General features: G+C 53.5%; 2 protein-coding genes across 3 annotated transcripts in view; one reads left to right on the top strand and one right to left on the bottom strand.

The window, feature by feature from the left end:
- The window catches only part of PLCG1 (phospholipase C gamma 1), a gene marked incomplete at its 5' end in the record, with an annotated part of 43341 nt that extends 40520 nt beyond the window's left edge, over window positions 1-2821 (top strand). Inside the window, 5 exons of one of the 2 annotated variants that reach the window (XM_080627552.1) lie at window positions 97-211; window positions 346-507; window positions 798-886; window positions 1790-1974; window positions 2308-2821. In XM_080627552.1, coding sequence (XP_080483678.1) covers window positions 97-211; window positions 346-507; window positions 798-886; window positions 1790-1974; window positions 2308-2350 — 594 coding nt within the window. In that variant the 3' untranslated portion in view covers window positions 2351-2821. Of the gene's footprint in view, window positions 1-96; window positions 212-345; window positions 508-797; window positions 887-1786; window positions 1975-2307 lie in introns of both variants that reach the window. The other variant, XM_080627551.1, reaches the window with a different exon arrangement.
- A 579-nt stretch (window positions 2822-3400) lies between these two features.
- The window catches only part of ZHX3 (zinc fingers and homeoboxes 3), a 46331-nt gene continuing 31144 nt past the window's right edge, over window positions 3401-18587 (bottom strand). Inside the window, exons 3-4 of the mRNA XM_080627550.1 lie at window positions 10306-13211; window positions 3401-8934 (exon numbers count right to left, since the gene is read on the bottom strand). Of these exons, the coding sequence (XP_080483676.1) occupies window positions 8924-8934; window positions 10306-13051 (2757 nt within the window). The 5' untranslated portion in view covers window positions 13052-13211 and the 3' untranslated portion in view covers window positions 3401-8923. The remainder of the gene's footprint in view (window positions 8935-10305; window positions 13212-18587) is intronic.

Here is an 18587-nt window from a genome sequence, read left to right as displayed (position 1 = left end):
GGGTGATTTAATTGGAAGGAAATCGGGGTGGGATGCAAACACGTAGTTTTCCCTTTGCTCCCATCTCTTACCAAGTGTCTTCTGGTCTGTGCCCAGGTCCTGGGGGCCCGGCACCTTCCCAAAAACGGGAGGGGGATCGTTTGTCCCTTTGTGGAGGTGGAGGTGTCCGGTGCCGAGTACGACAACGCCAAGCAGAAAACGGAGATCGTGGGTGAGTGAAGGGCTGGGAGAGGGACCCACCGGCCCTCCTGACTGTGGTGTGAGCCTGTCGCTTGGTGTCAGCTCTGGTGGCACAGGGACGTGGGGCTGGCCTGGGGTCCCACTGACTCTGGTGTCCTGTGGTAGCGGACAATGGCCTGAACCCGCTCTGGACCCCGAAGCAGTTCCACTTCCAGGTCAGCAACCCCGACTTTGCCTTCCTGCGCTTCGTGGTGTATGAGGAGGACATGTTCAGCGACGAGAACTTCCTGGCTCAGGCCACCTTCCTGGTGAAAGGCTTGAAGACAGGTACAGCCCTCGGGGAGGTGGGGAGGGCTGGCCTGGTGGCCCCATGCTGGTTGCAGCCTTAGCTAGGGAGATGCTGAGTGCCCTGGGAGGATGCTGTCAGGCCCAGTCCTTCCCATCCCCATGGCAGGTCAGAGCCCCAAGGAAGGCAGAAGCCATTTGTTAATGGCCATTGGGGCTGACTGCCACTTGAGGAGAGGTGGGTGGGAGAAGGGGTGTTGGAGACCCCCTTGAGTTCTGTGCTGGGGTCAGACGTGTCCCTGCCAGTGATGCTGGGGCTGTGTCTGCTGTAGGCTTCCGAGCTGTACCCCTGAAGAACAACTACAGCGAGAACCTGGAGCTGGCGTCCCTGCTTGTTAAGATAGACATCTTCCCTAGCAAGGTAAGGCTGGGGCCTGCTGGCCCATTCCAAAGGGAACTGCAGGAGCTTATGTTCTGTTGGGGATCTTCAAGCACTAGCTGAAAGCAGAATGACAACTTGCACCTCTGACCATTCCTTGATGGGTCCTGTGCACTTTGTCCAGCAGCATGGAGCTCAGCCATCTTCCCGGTGCCTCTCTTGGTGGGAAATGCTTTGGACTGAGCCCTGGATTTCCAGTCCTTTGGTACAACTCACCCACCTTAGCAAACCGCAGCTCAAGGAAGGGCTTGGTTGACCTCCTCAGGGCAAGGGACCACTTGATTAGAAGAAAAAGGCCAGGTTGGACAGGGCTGGGAGCAAGCTGCTCCAGTGGAAGGTGTCTCTGCCCGTGGCAGGGGTTGGAAGTGGATGAGCTTTGAGGGCCCTTCCAACACAAACCATTCCATAACTCTGTGATTCTATGCAGGAGAAGGTGATGGTGCTGCAGGACTCAGCAGGGCTCCTGGATGCAGCACTGAGCTGCCAGGGCTGCTCTGGAGCGACACACAGAGCGCTGGTGGGATGGCAAGCTCTGGACTTGCCTCCTGCAGCGAGTTGGGGTGTTTCAGGCAGGGTCCTGCCTGGGCTGCTATTGACTTGCCTGGAGACCCCTTCAGCAGAAGGGAAGGGGCAGACGTGCTCATTCTCAGTCCCTGCTCTGCTCCAGGGAGGTTACAGCTCAGGACCATGAGCGCGGCTGGTCCAGGGCTGTCTGCGTTGGCATAAAGCCACAGCTCCTTCAGAGAGGGATGTTCTTTCATTGCTGGTTGTTAAAGCCGTTGCAACCCCTGAGACCCCATGAGCCCATCACTGCCCTGACGAGCAGACACACACTTTGAGCTCTCAAGCCCTTTACTCTTGCTGCTGTTTTCCCGATCCAAGCAGGAGAACGGTGAGATAAACCTCTTCAGTGGGGCAGCCCTGCGGGACCGCGCCGGGGACGCTGCCACTCAGCTGCTGCTGGGCAGAGGCAGAGAGGGCTCCTTCGAGGCACGGTACCAGCAGCCCTTTGAGGAGTTCCGCGTGTCGCCGGAGCAGCTGGCTGACCACTTCGAGAGCCGGGAGCGCAGGTAGGGCAGTGCCCAGCATGACACATCCCACCCCAGCGTGGTCTCCTTGGTGGAGGCGGATAAATGCAGCCTCCTCCCGGTAACCCAGAGCGGAGCTGCAGCCTTTTTGCTGCGTGGAAACCCTACATTCCAGCATGGAAGTTGTACCAGTCCTTTGGGGAGCCACTGCTTTGGGGTCCATGGGGATAGGGTGGGACAAGGAGCTGCCACCCTGCAGCCAGTGGCCCTTTGCCCCAGCATGGGGATGTGCTGAGCCACCCGTGGGGCACAGCTTTGGCCCTGGATCGTGCCATGGGCAGCCTAAGCCGTGTCCCCTCTCTGTGACCCCAGCAGGGCGCTGCGGAGGACCCGGATCAACGGGGACAACCGGCTGTAGCCCATCGCGGCGGTGGGAGCACCTCCAGTGCCGGTGGATCTCCCGGCACACTGTGAACTGGTTTCTATGGAAACGGCACTGCTATGGCCTACTTTCAGGCAGCTTCTCCAGTTTCTCCGCTGAAGTGTTCGAGTGGAGAACTAAAAAAAACATATATTGGGAAAAAACCCCAAACCAACCCCAAATCCCTCCCGTCACCGCCAAGCCCTTAACGAAGCACATGGGTGCGCACCGCCTGCCAGCCGCCGAGGGGAGGGACACAACTGTCTGATGGCAAAGAATAAGACCTGAACTCCCCCAGCCAGCCCCTGCCGTGCCCGGATTTCCAGCGATCCCACTCCTGTGCAGCTCCTGGGCCCCTTTGGCACTCATCCTTTGCTGTGCCATTCCCAGCGCACCGGGCAAGGGGGGACATGAGCGACCAAGGCAGCACCTATCTCTGTCCTGGTGGCATCACATCTACCTACCCGTATAGCCACTGCCGATGGGCCAGTAGTGAAACTCACATTTACAAGGCCTCTCTAGCTTTGAATGACAATAAAAGTGTCAGTATTATGTGTGTGGTGTCTGGTGCACGGCCCCACTGCAGCCCTGGCTGGGTGTGCAGCCATGCCGGGGGGCTGCACTGCTCCATCCTTCCTCCTGGCTTTAGGGAGGTTGTAGCTACTGGCGGGGGGAAATAACCAGGCTGAGCCCTAGGTTTACTATGGGCACTCAGAAGGTTATGTGCTACAGCTGACCCTGCTTTGCTGAACGGGAATGGGGACAAGCAGCTACTCCAGGCTGCAGAAGGGCTACTAGGACAGAGGTATCCAGGCTCTGGCATGTAGCTGGGTCACCCACTGCTGGCCTCACCCTGGGGGTAAGTTGTGCTTTTAAACCGAAAGGAAGGTTGTGATGGAGCATTCCCCACTTGGGGCACGGCTCAGCCACCCCCATGGCCGGGGCAGCTCCTGCTGTTGGCACCAGGGGATCACCGTGGGCTTCCCCGAAGTGAGCGCAAGCACCAGTCAAGTCACAGTCGTCTTTTCCGCTCTTTATTTAGGAACAACCAAAAATGTCTGGTTTCATTTCAACAAACTGTACAAGCAAGCTCTTCCCCTCGCCCACCCTCACATCCACATATACAAAAGGAAGGGAAACTTGCCGTTCACTTCTCAGAAGTGGCATTGTTGCTACAGGGAGTTCTTGCCCTCAGAATAAGAGCAGGTAAAGTTCCATAGCAGGTACAAGCTACCCTAGCCCTAGTAATAGCTACAGCCCACAATCACAGGCAGCTTCGCTTTTTGTTTTTCCTCTTTAAAACCTTTACCAAAAGTAAAAACTAGTTCCTGTCTCACACGATTGCCAAGGTGACCATCTAAAACTGTGGTCTTAAGAAAAACACAATAATAACCCCACTGGAACCCCCCACACCTCCCCGGTACAAAGACCCAGCAGAGCCCTTGCTCTGCTCCCTAGCTGCACGGCCACCCTTATGAAAGGTCCCGTTGCAGCTACAATTACATTTTCCTTTGGATAAATCCAAGCAAAAATTCCAGGTCATTCAGCACCAGCATGATTTCTAAATAACAATAATTAAAAATAAAAAACAAAACAAACAAAAAAAGAGACCCCATTCGGCTGACTTTGTGGTCTGCTGAGAAACAAAGTGATCAACACGCTGTTCCCAAAGGCTCTCTTTTAGTGCAATGTTAGTATGTGCAAGGGGAATCACAGCCACGTACCCATAACACCACCACGAGCCAGATGGGGCAGAGAGAAAGTGCAATTTTAGCAAGAAGTTTTCTATGCCATGGATTCCTAGCCCAATCTTCACTACCACCAGTAAGCAAGACTCCTAACACCACCCTCCATCAGTACAGGGGAAAAGTGGCTTGAGTTGGGCCATCACAATATGGCCAACGTCAGCCAACAGAGCACTCCTCACTGGAACAGGCAGGAACAAGGAAACAAAACCACAACACAAATCACGGCTTCGCTACAGAGCTCCCTTGCTCTGCTTAAAGTTGTGTGATGCCAACCCAGCATCCCTGGCAGCGACCACTGCCAGGAAAATATACAGCAGAAAGTAAACTTGCCAAGAAAAAAGGTACAGCTTGCAAGTGTCTCATCCCTACACCTCCATTTGTAGCGCTGCCTCATCTTACCCTGCTGGTTTGTGATCAACTGAGGAATGGCAAGAGAGGTTCCTGTGGTGAGCAGAAGCACACCAGGCCACTGACTGATTGGAAAACAGCAAAGCCAAAATTATCTGAGCAACAGGAGAGAGAAGTTTAGAAGCATTTCAAATGCTGTCGACAGGAAGGTACAGCATCATGTTAACTTGGTAATTGGTGCCTAAGTGCTGAAAACCATCTTTCTCGTCTGATTCCCAGGGACCCAGCTCCACACATCACCTTCCCATCAGGTTGCCTCTGTAGTGTCTCTAGGAGAGGGGCTGCAGGGAAGTCAGAATACAACACTTCTACCTCTGACCAAAAGCTGTTATTCTTTATAAACCCCAAAATACTGTAAATGGAAACTCAGCCTTCTCCACCCTCCTCTGCCTCCTGAACAGAGAGGGGACACCCAGCAAACATTAACCAAGCAGCTCCAGCTTCTGCACCAGCATCGCCCAGACAGGTTAAGGCTCTGTGACTCTCATCAGAGCTGCCACCAGCAATTGCTTCTGCTGGTGGCTTCTGGTGGTGACCAGTGAGGGAAGGGACACGCAGCCACACCAGTACCTGCAGCTGGAGCTCTGTGGGTCACGCACGGAAGCAGCCCTTGTGCTGCAGGCCCGATGTTCCTCAGACAAGTGGGAAGAGGAGCCTGTAAATTAGGGGTTGTTCAGTGTTCTGCTAAAGAAAGTAAGAAAAAAGTGATTCCCAGGATGGTGAAAAACAAGATACCCAATGAACCAGCCACGTCTAGAATCCCACAGCAGGGCCTGCTGACATGAACAAATACAGTAGCTGTTGTTTCCATCAGGAGAACCAGCAGCTCTTCACATGAGCGGGCCAGGTATGGCACAGACCAGGGGTCAGGTCATTAAGCAATTGGATTGTGCCCTTAATCTAAGCAGCCTCAGAGACACAAGTGACAAGATTCACACGGGTTAAAAACGATGGTTACTCTGTTGCTGTCACACAGGAAGGATGGAGCTAAAGAATTTCATTTCCCTCTCTTACTGATGCTGGCTACACCATCTCTATCTTACACCCCTCCTTTCAAATCAAGAGAGTCATCTTTGATTAGATGATGATAAATATTCACACACTGTGTAGAATCCTGGTGACGCTTCCTCTTACCACCAGAAGAGCTGCTGCTGGGGCTCTCAAGCCACCTCTCATTTCTTCCTTTCAGTTTCAGAAGCAAACACATTTCTATGTCCTGCACCAAAACCTGAGCCTGGTTTTGGCGATGACACCTGCTTCTCCTCAGCTTCAGATAGGGAAACAGGGCCACAGAGCCCTCAGGTTCTGCTTTCACGGAGGTTTCAAGTCAGCTCAGCAAATGCAGATAAGGAGGAATGCAGGGGTTAGCAAGGGAACTCGACTGCTTTCTGATTTTCCTGTCTCTAAACCTCCCGCTCCCCTCGCGCTGGGCCCTGCCAGCCCCGCTGCAGCCGAGGGGAGTCTGCATGGAACCACTTTTTACAATTCCTCCAACCCAAAAGAAAGAAAACTCCTGCTGTGCTTGTATGAATGCGCGGAGACAAAGCCCAAAACCCTCAACTGCTTCCAGCCCTCAAGGCTGGTTTTGCTGTGTACACCGGGAAACTCTCCCTCCAGCTCACAAGACTTCTCTTTTCAATTTGTCTGGAAAACTGGCCAAATACAACCCAAGTGCAAAAACTTTCAGCTACGTGCATGGAAAGATGGTTTGAAGGGATCAGTTCATACCATAGTCCTTAAGCATTTCTGTAGATGGAGCGGGGATCACTCTTCCAATTAGCCATAGGCCTTTAAGTGTACACCCAAAATCCCACAGAAAATCACCTTGAATGGGCAAACTACGCTTCCAACATATTTTTATAGCAAGTAGTTAGTAAAAGTGTACATTTTTAATGTACATTTTAACGCAATAAAGAATCAATGGCGTATCTGAACTGTATATATGTGTACTTAAATAAACCTGCAAGTACATAGACACTAGAGAGTAAATTGACCTACCTGTATTTGTTCTCTGAAGGTAGCACCATGCACACGCATACTCTCGGGACACACGACTCCCAGACATGCTGCCTCTGGCTCCAGGAGCACCCAGATTCTCCTGCCACCACTGACATTTTGGGGTGTGTAGGGTTGCACCCATGAGGGTGAAGCCCTTGGGGCTCTGGCTGCCCCTGCTCTCCCAGAGGATGCTGCCCACCTGAGCCAACAGAGGCTGAGGTGGGACTGCTGCTGGTTCTGCCTCCAACCGGAGCATGACAGCAGCAGTGCTTCTGAAGAGGTGCAGGGAGCACGGTGTCACTGCAGGGTGCTCCAGGTCCACCCCAGCCCTGCTCGCAGTGACTGCTAAGGGATGGTGGCAGTGCGGGTGCCTGCATCCCATCGCATTGCTCCAGCTCCCGTCAGGGTGCAGGGCAATTCCATCCACAGCAGATGCTCACACCTGGCCACAGGGCTGACACTGTGTGCAGGGAAGCTACATGAGCTCAGGAGCAGGCACCTACCATGGAAGCATGCCCCACTGGGCCAGAGGAAGACCCGTCTCTTACAAGGCACTGAACAGATAGAACCTCTCCTAGCAGTTGAACAAGGCAGCCTCTTAAAGAGGGGATGGGGAAAGGACTGGAAAAGCAAAGCAATTAAAGGTAGAAATCAGACACCAGTGTTGGAAGGGGCTCTGAAAGAGCTTTTTTTGGGTTTAAACCAGAGGTTTTGTAAATCTCTGGATCCAATCCTTTGGGGCTTGCTACCCACCCTTCTAATAAATATCATTTACCACCAACAATAAAGTCTCCCACATGAAAAAGCTTTCACTAACTAAAAACCTTCTACTGAAAAAGTTTGGCTGAGTTAGCTTGACAAAAATAAGGAGCTCTGACTCCTCTCCATAAATATATCAGCAGACAGACACCAAAACCTATTTAAGTTAAAGGACAATGTTGGCTCCAAACCAAACCAGGAACGAACCGGCCACGAATTAATTCAAACTAGAAATTTAAATAAAGATTCTAACCACTCAAAGGCAGTGAATTTCTGGAATAGCCTTTCCAAGAGCAAAAGTGAAGGCAAGACATGGAACCAATTTTCAGCTGGGATTTGATTAGTTTGTGACAGAATGGTCTGACACAGCATTTGGCTGGAATATCCAGCTCAAGAGTTTCCCTTCTAGACCTTGTTTTCTGTTAGAAAAGAATATTGAGAAGATCTTCAAGCAGCTGCATCACACAGCAACCACCCAAGACAAGATGGGCACATTAAAACTGTGCAGGTAGAGGGGAGCAGAAGGGTTAACTGGGCAATTTCCTTTGCTGTTTCACCAGAACGACTGCAGAAGGAAGGGGGGAAATAAAAGGGGGAAGGATAGGGAAGCCTGGAGCAAACACTTGAAGCTTCCAGTGCTGTTGCAGGAGGATCTATCACGTAGGGCTGCAAAAGGGAAGCTTCCTGATTGCAGCAGAGCCGCTGCTGCTCCCTCGGAGACAACAATCCTTGAACCTCTCACAGCAATGCTGCGTATTCTCTGCGTTTGCTCTCTGAAGAACAGCTTGTTCTCTCTGAACAATGAAAAGATTCCAGGTCAGGATGGAAAAATTATGATGTGCTAGTTCTCAGTGATTAAAGGGAGACTTGGAGATTGAACAGCCTGCTACAGGCAGTCTCCAGGAGCGCAGGGGAAAGTATTCTAGCTGGCAAGGGAGAAATGACACCAAACTCCATCTCCTAGGATGCTTCTGTCTGGGAACCTGGTACTTACTGGAGAGTATGCAATGCTAAATCTAACCTCAGCCGTAGGGATGAAAATCTCACTCAGCTCCCACTGGGCTTTAATACACAACTGGCAGTTTTCTTTTTAGATCCCTTTCCTAACACACACACACACACACTTGTGTGCCCACAAAGTGCTTCATTGCCAGGGCTTAAGGACCAGAAAGAGTGGAGAGGATATATGCAACCATGCCAACCTTTAGAGAACAAACACCTTAACAGACAGATGAAAAAACCCAAGAAAAAAGAAAGAAATACTGTGCCATGATAGTCCATATCTAAGCAATGACCTTGTCTACACAATGTCTGAGATTTGTTATGCTTGTATAGGCAGCTGTAGGCATCGGTATATGAATATGAAATCTGAAAGTCTGTCCACTGGAAAGCAACAAGAGCATCATCCTATTTCCTGGGTGCAGGCTGAGCCCCCGCCAGCTCTCAGCCATCTCCTTGGCTGGGCCACAAGAGCTCTGCACCAAGGTTTTGCACGCGTGCTCTCTCGTGTGCTGTGCTCAAAGGTCTCATTTATGGCATTGCTTTACCACCACGTCCTGCTCCTGAGGTCTGCATCAGCCTGGCCCATGGGTTTCTTCAAGACCAAACGTTTCTTCTCAAGGGTAATAGCGGATCCTCTGGGGCTGGTGGTTTGAGTTCAGTCTGTCTCTGAAAAAGAACAGAGGGGTCAGAGATGCTGCAAGATGCAGAGGGGCCTCCTGGGTGGGCAGGAAGAGGTGCATGAGTGCCTCGGGATGAGCAAAACTGGGAGCCTTGATGGAGTCAGCTGCAGGGAAAGGCTAGCCCCATTCAGAGGGGCCAGGAAACCCAAAATCCTCATGGGAGCAGGGCTAGGGTGAGGGATGCAGCCTGCAGCAGTCTGAAGCCGTGCACCCTTGCTGAGCACCTCCTGCTTCTGTGCCACAGGGGGTGGTGGGGACCACCTCGCGCTGGGTGGCATAAAGCCATGCTGAGGGGTGCTAGCAGGAGCATCTGCCTGCCATGGGCACAAAACCTGACCCAAGCCAGTCCCGCTTCAAAGCACATGGGGCAACACACATCCAGGCCTCTCAGCTGCAAGAAGGGCAGGGCGCCGTTCAAACCCACGCTCCATCTCCTCCAAATGAGACGGGGGAGGGAAGTAATGAATTTTAGTTGATTTTTGTAATGATTATCACTGTTTTTTAAGGCCTGCAGCCATGGCAGAGGTGTGTGGGAAGCTCCAAAGCAAGGCAGCGGGGCTGGAGGAGATCCCAGCTGCCCAGCAGGACAGCAAGGGGCTGCGTGCATGGAGCAGGCAAGAGGCTGCAGAGCCCGCAGCGGGACGGGGCGAGCGCTCAGCCATCCCCATATGGTGGGAACCCTGCCAGGGAGGAAACAGCCCCCAGCTGCAGTCTGCAGAGCCCATGGAGGGCTTGGAATCCACCTCTCCTCACACACACACACACACATGCTGTCAGAAGTGAGTCCTGGAGGAGGGGTAGGGCCAGCAGCAGTAAACACCAGCCTCCATCTCCTCTCCCTGCTTGCTGCCTCCATCTCCACCACTGAGCGATGCCCCGCGGCAAACAAGGATGCTCACATCTGGAGAGCTGGCAGCAGGAAAGGGAACGGAGGAGGCTCTTGCAGCGCAGGCAGGGATCGCAGCTGCTGCCTGAGGCCAGCGGGAAGGCGGCAATGGAAACAGAGGCCAGGCCCTTCCTTCCCAAATGCCAATCCCCTCCATAAATAAACCCAAGAGCCACCTCCCCCTGGGGCAGGTAGAGACCAGACTCTCCTGCTGGTTTTACTTTGGCTTACAATAAAGCAGGACTCGGCTTCTGAGTGGAGCCAGCATCCAGCAGCCAAGGCAGGCAGCAGCACTTGGGGCACCTCACTGGACACTACTCATACTCCCTCCCTCACCCCCTCTTTCCCAGAGGGAATTCCTCCCCGTTTCCCCAGTTAAGCCCCAAACAGCAGACACTAAACCCTGCCCTAAAGCCTCAGTTCCCCAATGGAGAACACCCAGACCCCACCTGCGCCCACCCAATCTCTCACCGAGCCGCGCGGCGGGCGGTGGGCCCGGGGCATCGGGGGTCCCGGCGCTGCCTTCGCGGCCGCCCGGCTCCCAGCACTCGCTGCTCTCGGGCACCTCGGGGCCGGCGTCGCTCAGTGCTTTCCGTCCGCCCTTGCCGGCCGCGGGCTCCTCGGTGCCGGCCGCCCTGCCCTCCTCCTCCGCCTTCACCGCGAACCACAGCCGGAGCTGCTGCGCGCCGAGCTGGGCGCGCTCGGCCAGGCCGGGCACGTCCTCCTCCCGCAGCGCCTTGTGCTGCTCGTAGTACTCCTGCAGCACGTCGCGGGCGGCGGGGCTGAGCTCCGCCATGCCCGGCGGGAACACCCCGCGCCTGTAGTTCTCGTACCACTTGAGCTGCCCGTTCTTGTAGCCGTAGCGGCTGTCCCCGAACCAGCGAATGACCTCTGCGCGCGGCAGGCCCGTCTGCGACACGATGGCGTCGTACTCCTGGTTGGTGGGCCGCTGGGTCTGCACGAACATCTGCTTCAGGAGGTGCCGCTGCTGCGCCGTCTTCTTGAAGTTGAGTTTGGGTTTGGGAGGGCTGGGTGCCCGGCTGCCCCCGACATCCCCCTTCTCGGTGCTGCCGGCCCCCACTAGCTCGGCTTTGCCGTTGGACTCGGTCACCCGCAGGTTCTTCAGGTTGATTTTGATGGGACTCACTTTCCGCTCCACTGAGCTGGTACCGGAGGCATCGATGGAGCCATTCTCCCCTGCAGCCTGCAGCTCATCCGAGGAGTCTTCCCCTTCCCCGCCACCGTTTTCCGCCTCCTCCTCCTCCTGCTGCACCGCCTCCTCCACCTTCTTGTTCTCCTCCGCCACCTTCTTCTTCCTCCTCTCCGAGAACCAGCTGTCGATCTCCCTCCGCGTCATCTTTGTTTCCCCCCGGAGCCGGTTCACCTCCTCCTCGGCAGGAAGGGGGTTCTGAGCAAAGCTGCTCTCCAGGGCCTTCAGCTGCTCCGGCGCCCGCTCCTTGTACTTGGTGGGGGTGAAGTCGGGCGCCTGGTGCCAGGCCTGCCGCCGCGGCGGGTGCTGAGGGGCGGCCGCGGGGCCCAGCTCGGCTCCCCTGGGCACCTCGAAGGGCGCCTCGGGCAGGGCATCCAGCGCGCTGTCCCCGGGGCAGCCGGCGCGGCCGCCCCTCACGTTCCTGTAGTGGTACCTCCTGTCGCTGAACCACTTCCGAATCTCCTTGGGGGACAGCCCCGTGAGCTTCGCCAGCCGCTCCACTTCAGCCTGCCCCGGGAACTGGTTCCGGCAGAAGCTGCCCTTCAGGGCCGAGAGCTGCTCGTGGGACTTCTTGTTTTTGAACACGTTTGGGTCCAGGAAGCTCTGCGAGGAGATGGCCGGGCAGGCGGTGAGCAGCGACTGCGCGCTGTTGACCACCTTCACCCCCGACGCGCTGCTGGAGCTCACGGTGCTGTGCTGCCCCGCCGGCTGCGGCTTGGGCACAGAACTCACGGCCAAGGTGAAGGAGGAGCTGGTGCCCTTCAAGCCGTTTGCCATGATGGGCTGTGTGACCAGCAGGCCCCCCGTCCCCTCCGGCTGCCCCACCACGTGGCCCGGTAGAGTCGCCTGAATGAGATGGGGGACGCTGCCGGGGTTCGCAACCAGCGGCGTGTTCAGAACGGTGATGGTGGGTTGTGGCACGGACTGAATAACGGTGTTGAACATCTTCTTCCTGGCATCTTCGATCTCCTCCGGGGACCAGCTGATGCCCTGCTTCAACCGCTGGGCAGTGAACCAGATCTTCAGCTGCTCTTCCGGGTACTTGGTCACCACGGTCAAGTAGCAGAGCTCGGCTTTGGTGGGGTAGGGGAACTTGTGGAAGGAGTTTTTCAGGAAGCTGTTGGAGTCCATGGCGGCATTGTACGTTGGAATGCTGCTAAGGGGAATCATCACCTTGGGAAGGGACTTGGACGTAGGTAGCTGCTGAGGCAATGGGGGCTGCTGCTGCAGGGACACAAGTTGTGCAACACCCGCCTGCAGAACAGGCACGTTTCCTATGATGGAGCCATTCACTACATGAGATGATTTTGTTGCGCTTGCAGTGGGCTGGCTGACCGGCACGGACCCGTTGGGGAACGAATGCTCCCCGTCCTTCACCTCTGCCTCGCTGCCCAACTGACTCGACACATTCTCCTTCAAGGTGTGGATTTTTTTGGCCTCGGGTTTACCCTTCATTATTTTCATGATGGGGGTTTTGGTAATGATAATTTCCGCCTGGCCATCCGCCCCTTCCTCAGCGACCTCTCCCGGAACCTCGTGGCTGCCGGTGGCCTCACCGAGACTTTGCTCCACGGTTGTGCGGTTGTCCTGCTTAGCCACCCTCCAGACAAAGCTCGTTTCGCCGGCATGAGACTCCCTGTTGTGGTGGGAGAGCCCCTCATGGCTGTTTGCAAGGAAGCTGCACGCAACGCAGGCGAACGCAGGGTCTTTGCTAAAGTCTGAGTGCTCAGAATCCAAGTGCCCAAAGAAGTGCTGAGCGTCTTGAGATCCAAAGTCACAAGACTTGCAGATGTAAGTGTCACTATCAGCAATGCCACGGTGCCCGTTAGACAGAGCTCCGTTATTAGTGCTGCTGGCACCAGCATCACCAGCTGCTGGCCCTTCCGCAGGAGCATCCTGTTGCGTTCCTTCCCGATCACCTTCTGCAGCATCCAGTTCAGTCTCCTGAAGCACCAGTGTTTTCACTGGTATCATGCAGGGAGTTGTGGATTTTCTTTTGCTAGCCATCACTACAGTCGATCCAGATGATTAGTTTCCTTTCATGCACATGAAATTCAGATTGAAAAAGTGCTACTGCAAGTGCTCTGTGGTCTAGATTTCAGCAAACTCATGATGTCCCAAGGAGCTGATGCCAGATGTTGACAAACGTTCATATTTGTCACTGAACCTGAGGACAAGGAGAGGAAGGGTTAGTTCCTTGCCATTACACAAAGCACAACTGTTTCACTCCATAAATCATTTTCAGCCTCTTTCAATAGGAAAATTTAACTTGACCTTGGATTTATTGTATTTTCACACGTGCAACCTGTGAATTAGCTCTTTAGAAACCAACACATAAACACATCTCTTCTACAGCCTGCACCAAATTCCCACCTGAGGAGGGAACCCACCACAATCTCTCCACACCCTGCCCGGTCCAGACCCATCCCCGGTGCTCCCTGGGGCACAGCAATGCCAGGCAGGGTCACCCTGGGAATGTCGCCTGCTTTCCACCAGGAAAACCTGGTGAAAACTCGACACATTCCCCACAGAACATCTCAATTTTGTCACAATTGTCCTTTTCCAACCATCCCATCAGGAAGCTTCTCCCGGCTCAAAGCATTGTGCCCACACCAAGGGCCTCTGCCTGCAGAGACACCGGGAGCCATGCTGCAGGGAGCCAGGGCCATCTGCTTCTGCCCTCCCCACTCAGCAAAGCCTGCAGAGCATTTGGGAGCTTCCCTGCCCATCCCCTGCCCACTTCACCACTGTTTTAAGAGCAGCTGCTGAGTCTTCACCTGGAACAAGAACCTGCAAGAGGAACAGCCCCAGCACTCCAGGGCAGCATCACACACACGTTCCAGCCTTCCCCTCCCACCACCTCTGCAGCTCTTGGCATTCACACAGCCCAGTGCACCGAGGTACCTCCTAAGCAAGTGCCATTTCTCTGTGACACAAGCCCATTCTGCGGGGCTGGGGGTGACCACAGACCTCACATTAGAAAAGCAGAGGAAAAGAAGGAGGAAGAGAGGAATAATTCTTTTCCTTCTTTTTTTTCCTGAAGCTAACACAGCTCCCAGACTGCTCCAGCCTTCGTAAGGCCAGGCCTGGCTGCGGCATTAGCCACAACTTTATCTGTAGCCTGATGCAGCCTTGCCATGTGCACAGAGTGCTCCGTGCCCCAGGTCACAACACAAGGGCAGTGAAGCTGGAGTCACTGCTCTGGTGACAGGGCAGGCAGCAACACCTCTGCCTTAACCCCTCTGTCAATGCCAACCTCCTGTGCACCAACTCTGCTCTTGTCTCTTTTAAACACAGGGGTAAAATGGTATTTTCCCAGGTTGCAGCGTCACTTGGAAGCATATGGACACAGTGATTCATATTACAAAGCCTCTGTGCCAGACTTTCCTGGGATTTACAGTAACAGCAATGGAGCTTCATTAAAGCACCCATAAAAACTTGAACTTACAAAAACCCCCAAGGCCAACTCCCCTCCTCCCAGCTGACTCAGGGGTAACTCCTATCAGTTACAGCACTTGTGCACCAGCAGCTTTCTCATCTCAGATATCCTGAGCTGATCTCATGCTCCCAGAAATGCAGATGGGCCAAATGACTTGGTGCTTATGCAATACCTCCTCTGCTGATCTGTGCCCATAGCTTTAACAGCAGAGGAATGTAAAAACATCACGTGCAGGAAGTACAATTGGACCTCCCTAGTTTCATTAGAATTTGGTTTTTAATTGTTCTGGAAGCTGACATCACTTTTTCCAGCGGGCAGAGCCTGGATGGTCAACTCCGGCCTCAGCAGCTCTCAGGCACCATTTAAAAGACTGATGGGAAAACGTGCACTTCCCGTTAATCCCAGTGCTGTGAATAGCGTTAGTCATCCCTGAACTTGGCACCAGAGCAGCCTGTTTGCTATGCTACAGCGTCAGGAAAGGCTACAAATTACAACTTTAATAAAAAATGGTAAGTTAAAAAGGTATGAAAGCTGGGAGCTGGATTTAGTGCGAATCTCAAGACCTGCTTTATGCCACCTTTCCATGATTAGTCTTTCCCTCTGCAGAGAGCCAGAAAGTTATTCATTAGCATTAACAAGTCAAATAGTTGGATGGCTCTGAATGGGCTTTGATATTCAGAGAGGACCAGCATCCATTTGACATCAATCCCAAGCTCCTCATTTTTGATGCTAAGTTAAATATTACACAATCTAGCAGGGTACAATGACCTTTCCAACTCGAGTCAATTAGGGAAAAAACCAGTAAGACCAGCCTGAAGGCTACAAAATCCAGCCTGAAAGGCTGAAAGGAATTTCGTGTCAGGGAAGCAACGGTAAAAGGGAATTCACATTGAATTTGATTGAGCAGCTCTAACACTGGGCTCTCTGCAAGCTCTTTTGTTTCCAGCAAGCTCCTGCTAGAGATCCAGCTCCAGAGCCTCCATTCCTGAGAAAGCTCGAGTCCCAGACGGATCTTACTGAGGGTTTCTGGAGTCGCCTGATATCACAAAGATGATTTTTATCTGTCAACAGAGTGAATTTGATACAGAGCAGAGACACACACAGACCCCCATTGTGCCACATGAAGAGAGTGCCTCTCCCGGGCACACCAGCACCATTATTGTGGGTAAATGTGAAGGGCCTGACCCACCTCCAGAGAACCTAAAAGCTGCATTTCATTTACCAGCACATTTGCATCAAGCTCTGAGCTCTCTCCAATGTCTTGCCTTAAAAATGCAATCAAAGCTGCCCCAGCTCTCCTGCTGGGGCTCCAATATTAATGCCACCTGAGAGCACAGATTGCAGATTTAGCTGGAAGTGAATCACAGTGCCAATTTAGTGGGGGAAAAAAGGAGAATTAATCAAGTATACTGCTTGTCCATTTCATTTCCATGGAACAGTTGCATAACCACATGTTTGGAGCATGTTTTATTCCCTGCTTACCTTCTGGAATGCACTAATACTTTAATACACCACTAATATATAACAGAATGGATCATTCACTGATTCTTCCACCATTAAAGTGAGGCTGGTTTAATGGACACGGTAAATTAATAGCGGAAAAATAAATCCATTATAAAGCAGCCTTACACCAGAGCTCAGTGTAAACCGCTGCAAATGCCTCAGACCTGCGTGGAGAACCTTATTGCCATATATTTTATGATTAACTGGAGACCCGGCAGCCAGGAAGACAAAGGGATTGTACTTAAATTCATGGTTCCTGTTTAATTTACACTGTTAATTTGAAAGTGAGGAAAGAGAGTAAGCAGGTCACATATCTAATGCACCAAAACTGCCCCTGGGGCGATGTGTATTTGCTCACACAACAGCGACACAACTGCAAACACCCTGAGGCAGGGACGAGCAGCCCAGGTAATGGCTTGGGTTAGGTGGTGGTTCCCCATCCTTGATACACAGCCGTGATCGCCTGTCTGCACGGCTCCTGACTCAAAGCAGTTAAACCAAGCACCCTGGTACAGACCTGCTCCCCGGGTAGGTGCAGCTTTACGCTGTCTGCACCACGCTGTGGCTGCAGGGACAGCCAGGTTGGTGGGGACCCATCAGCTTCTCAAGGGTTGTGGCTCAGAAGAGGCAGAGCCCCAGCTGAGCTCGCTCCTGCACTGCCCAGGTCTGCACGCCTCTCCTCCATGTAGGAGGCCAGAGACCCAGCTCCAGCTTACAAACAAGCACAGGGAGCACTGTAAGATGTGCTACCCCTGTTATAATAATGATAATAGAGGAGGAAGATGGAACTGGAAAATGGAACGTGTCCATGGTGGGTTTTGAATGTCTCCAGAGAGGAAAACTCCACACCGCCCCTGGGCAGCCTGTGCCAGGGCTCTGACACCCTCAGCATAAAGAAGCTCTTTCTCATGTTGAGATGACACTTGTTGTGTTTCAGTTTATGGCCACTGCTCCTTGTCCTGTTGCTGGGCACCAATGAAAAGAGTCTGGCACCATCCTCCTGGCACCTGCCTTTGAGATACTGATCTGCACTGACGAGATCCCATCTCAGCCTGCTTTTCTCTGGACTAGCCAGGCCCAGCTCCTCCAATCCCTCCTCATCATTCAGATGCCCCAGGCCCCTGAGCATCCCTGGGGCCCTAACACAGGGCCAGCATTTCTGCTGGAGACAGCCCAAAACCTCCAACACTTCCACGAGCATTCCCCTCCTGCCATGCTCCTGTACCAACCCTCCTTCCTGTCCCCATGGTCCAGGTACACAGCACCAACCCCATGCGGGGCAGCTTCGCTTCCACTGAGGGGAACAATGCCCAAAGTGCTCAGAGCGAGCTCAGCAACGGCAGAAAATTCCCTTCTGCAGAGATTAACAAAGGGAGGTTTCGAAATCTGCGCTGCCGAGTCTGAACTTTCAGCTTTTTCCAGCTTGGCTGGATGCGACTGGTTTGGGTTTAAATGTTTCAGTGAATTAACGAGTGAGGTTGTTAATGCAAAACATTCACCAGCGCCGTGCCAAGGGCCCCGCTTACAACATTGATTCCTGTGACCTTCTGCAAACCTCGCCCAGAAACAGCCACCAGGCAGCACCATGGACCAGGCAGCCCCGCTCTGCCCCAGCCCAGCCAGCGCTGGGTGCCCAGCGCTCACCCAAGGGCTGCGTGCTCCACCATGGCTCTGGTGGTCGATGCGGCTCTGCTGAAGAGTGAATGCTCAGCTTCAAACAGGAAAACAGCAGCAATCAGCACCAAAATAGAAGGAAAATAACAGTTTTTGCAAGGCAGGCAGACACACTCCCTAGTTCGGAGACAAAGTCGATGTTTCTGTCTTATACGAAGCCAAGCACAATATTGGCACTTTAAAGAACAGAAGTTTAGGTTTAAAGCTGAAGCTTGGCAGGCCCTGGCTCATAGCAAATTATACGGGGGAAAGGGAAAAAAAAGAAAAGCAATCAAAGTTGGGGATAAGAAGTTGACGTTTGAGAGTTTTTGTCTCTCCCCTTTAGGCTCTACCTCCAGCCAGGCCTGGAGATGCAGCTTTGGGAAGTCCACAGATCCCCTCCCAACTCCCCACCAGTAATCAGCAAGTAAAGGCCAGTAACTGGGAGATGCCTAGGGCCAGCACCAAGGAGCGGTGCCCTTGGAGCACCCAACCCGAGGGCTGAGCCCCCTTCCCCTTCCCAACGCCAAGCTGGTGCCAGCTCAGCCTGGGGCTGGGAGCATTCACCTGGGTGCTGGGGAGAGGAGGAAGAGCAGGTCCACGCAGCAGCGAGTGCAGGCACACGTGGGGCACAGCCCCACAACCGCCCCTGTGCCAGCCATGGCAGTCCCGGGGCTCTTTCTCTTGCACTGCATTAGCATCTGTTCTGCATTTGGAGTCTGTTCATGAGAAGTCATGGAGGAGTTTCACCAGTTTTACTCACTTAGTGCCAAAATGTGGCTGGTGTGGGCTGGCAGGAGAGAGGAAGGCTGGAGATTCCTGCACCTTCCAGGCTGAGGTGAGCACAGGCGCAGCCTTGTTCCCCAGCCAGTTCTCACCTGGGTTTCATCACCATGGAATTGGAGTCACAGGCTTTGGTTACAACAAAGGCACAAGGGGAGAAGGCAC

The sequence above is a fragment of the Psittacula echo genome, assembly GCF_963264785.1.
Source record: "Psittacula echo genome assembly, chromosome: 12".
Classification (NCBI taxonomy): Eukaryota; Metazoa; Chordata; class Aves; order Psittaciformes; family Psittacidae; genus Psittacula; species Psittacula echo.
This window is presented reverse-complemented; position numbering and strand designations above follow the sequence as displayed.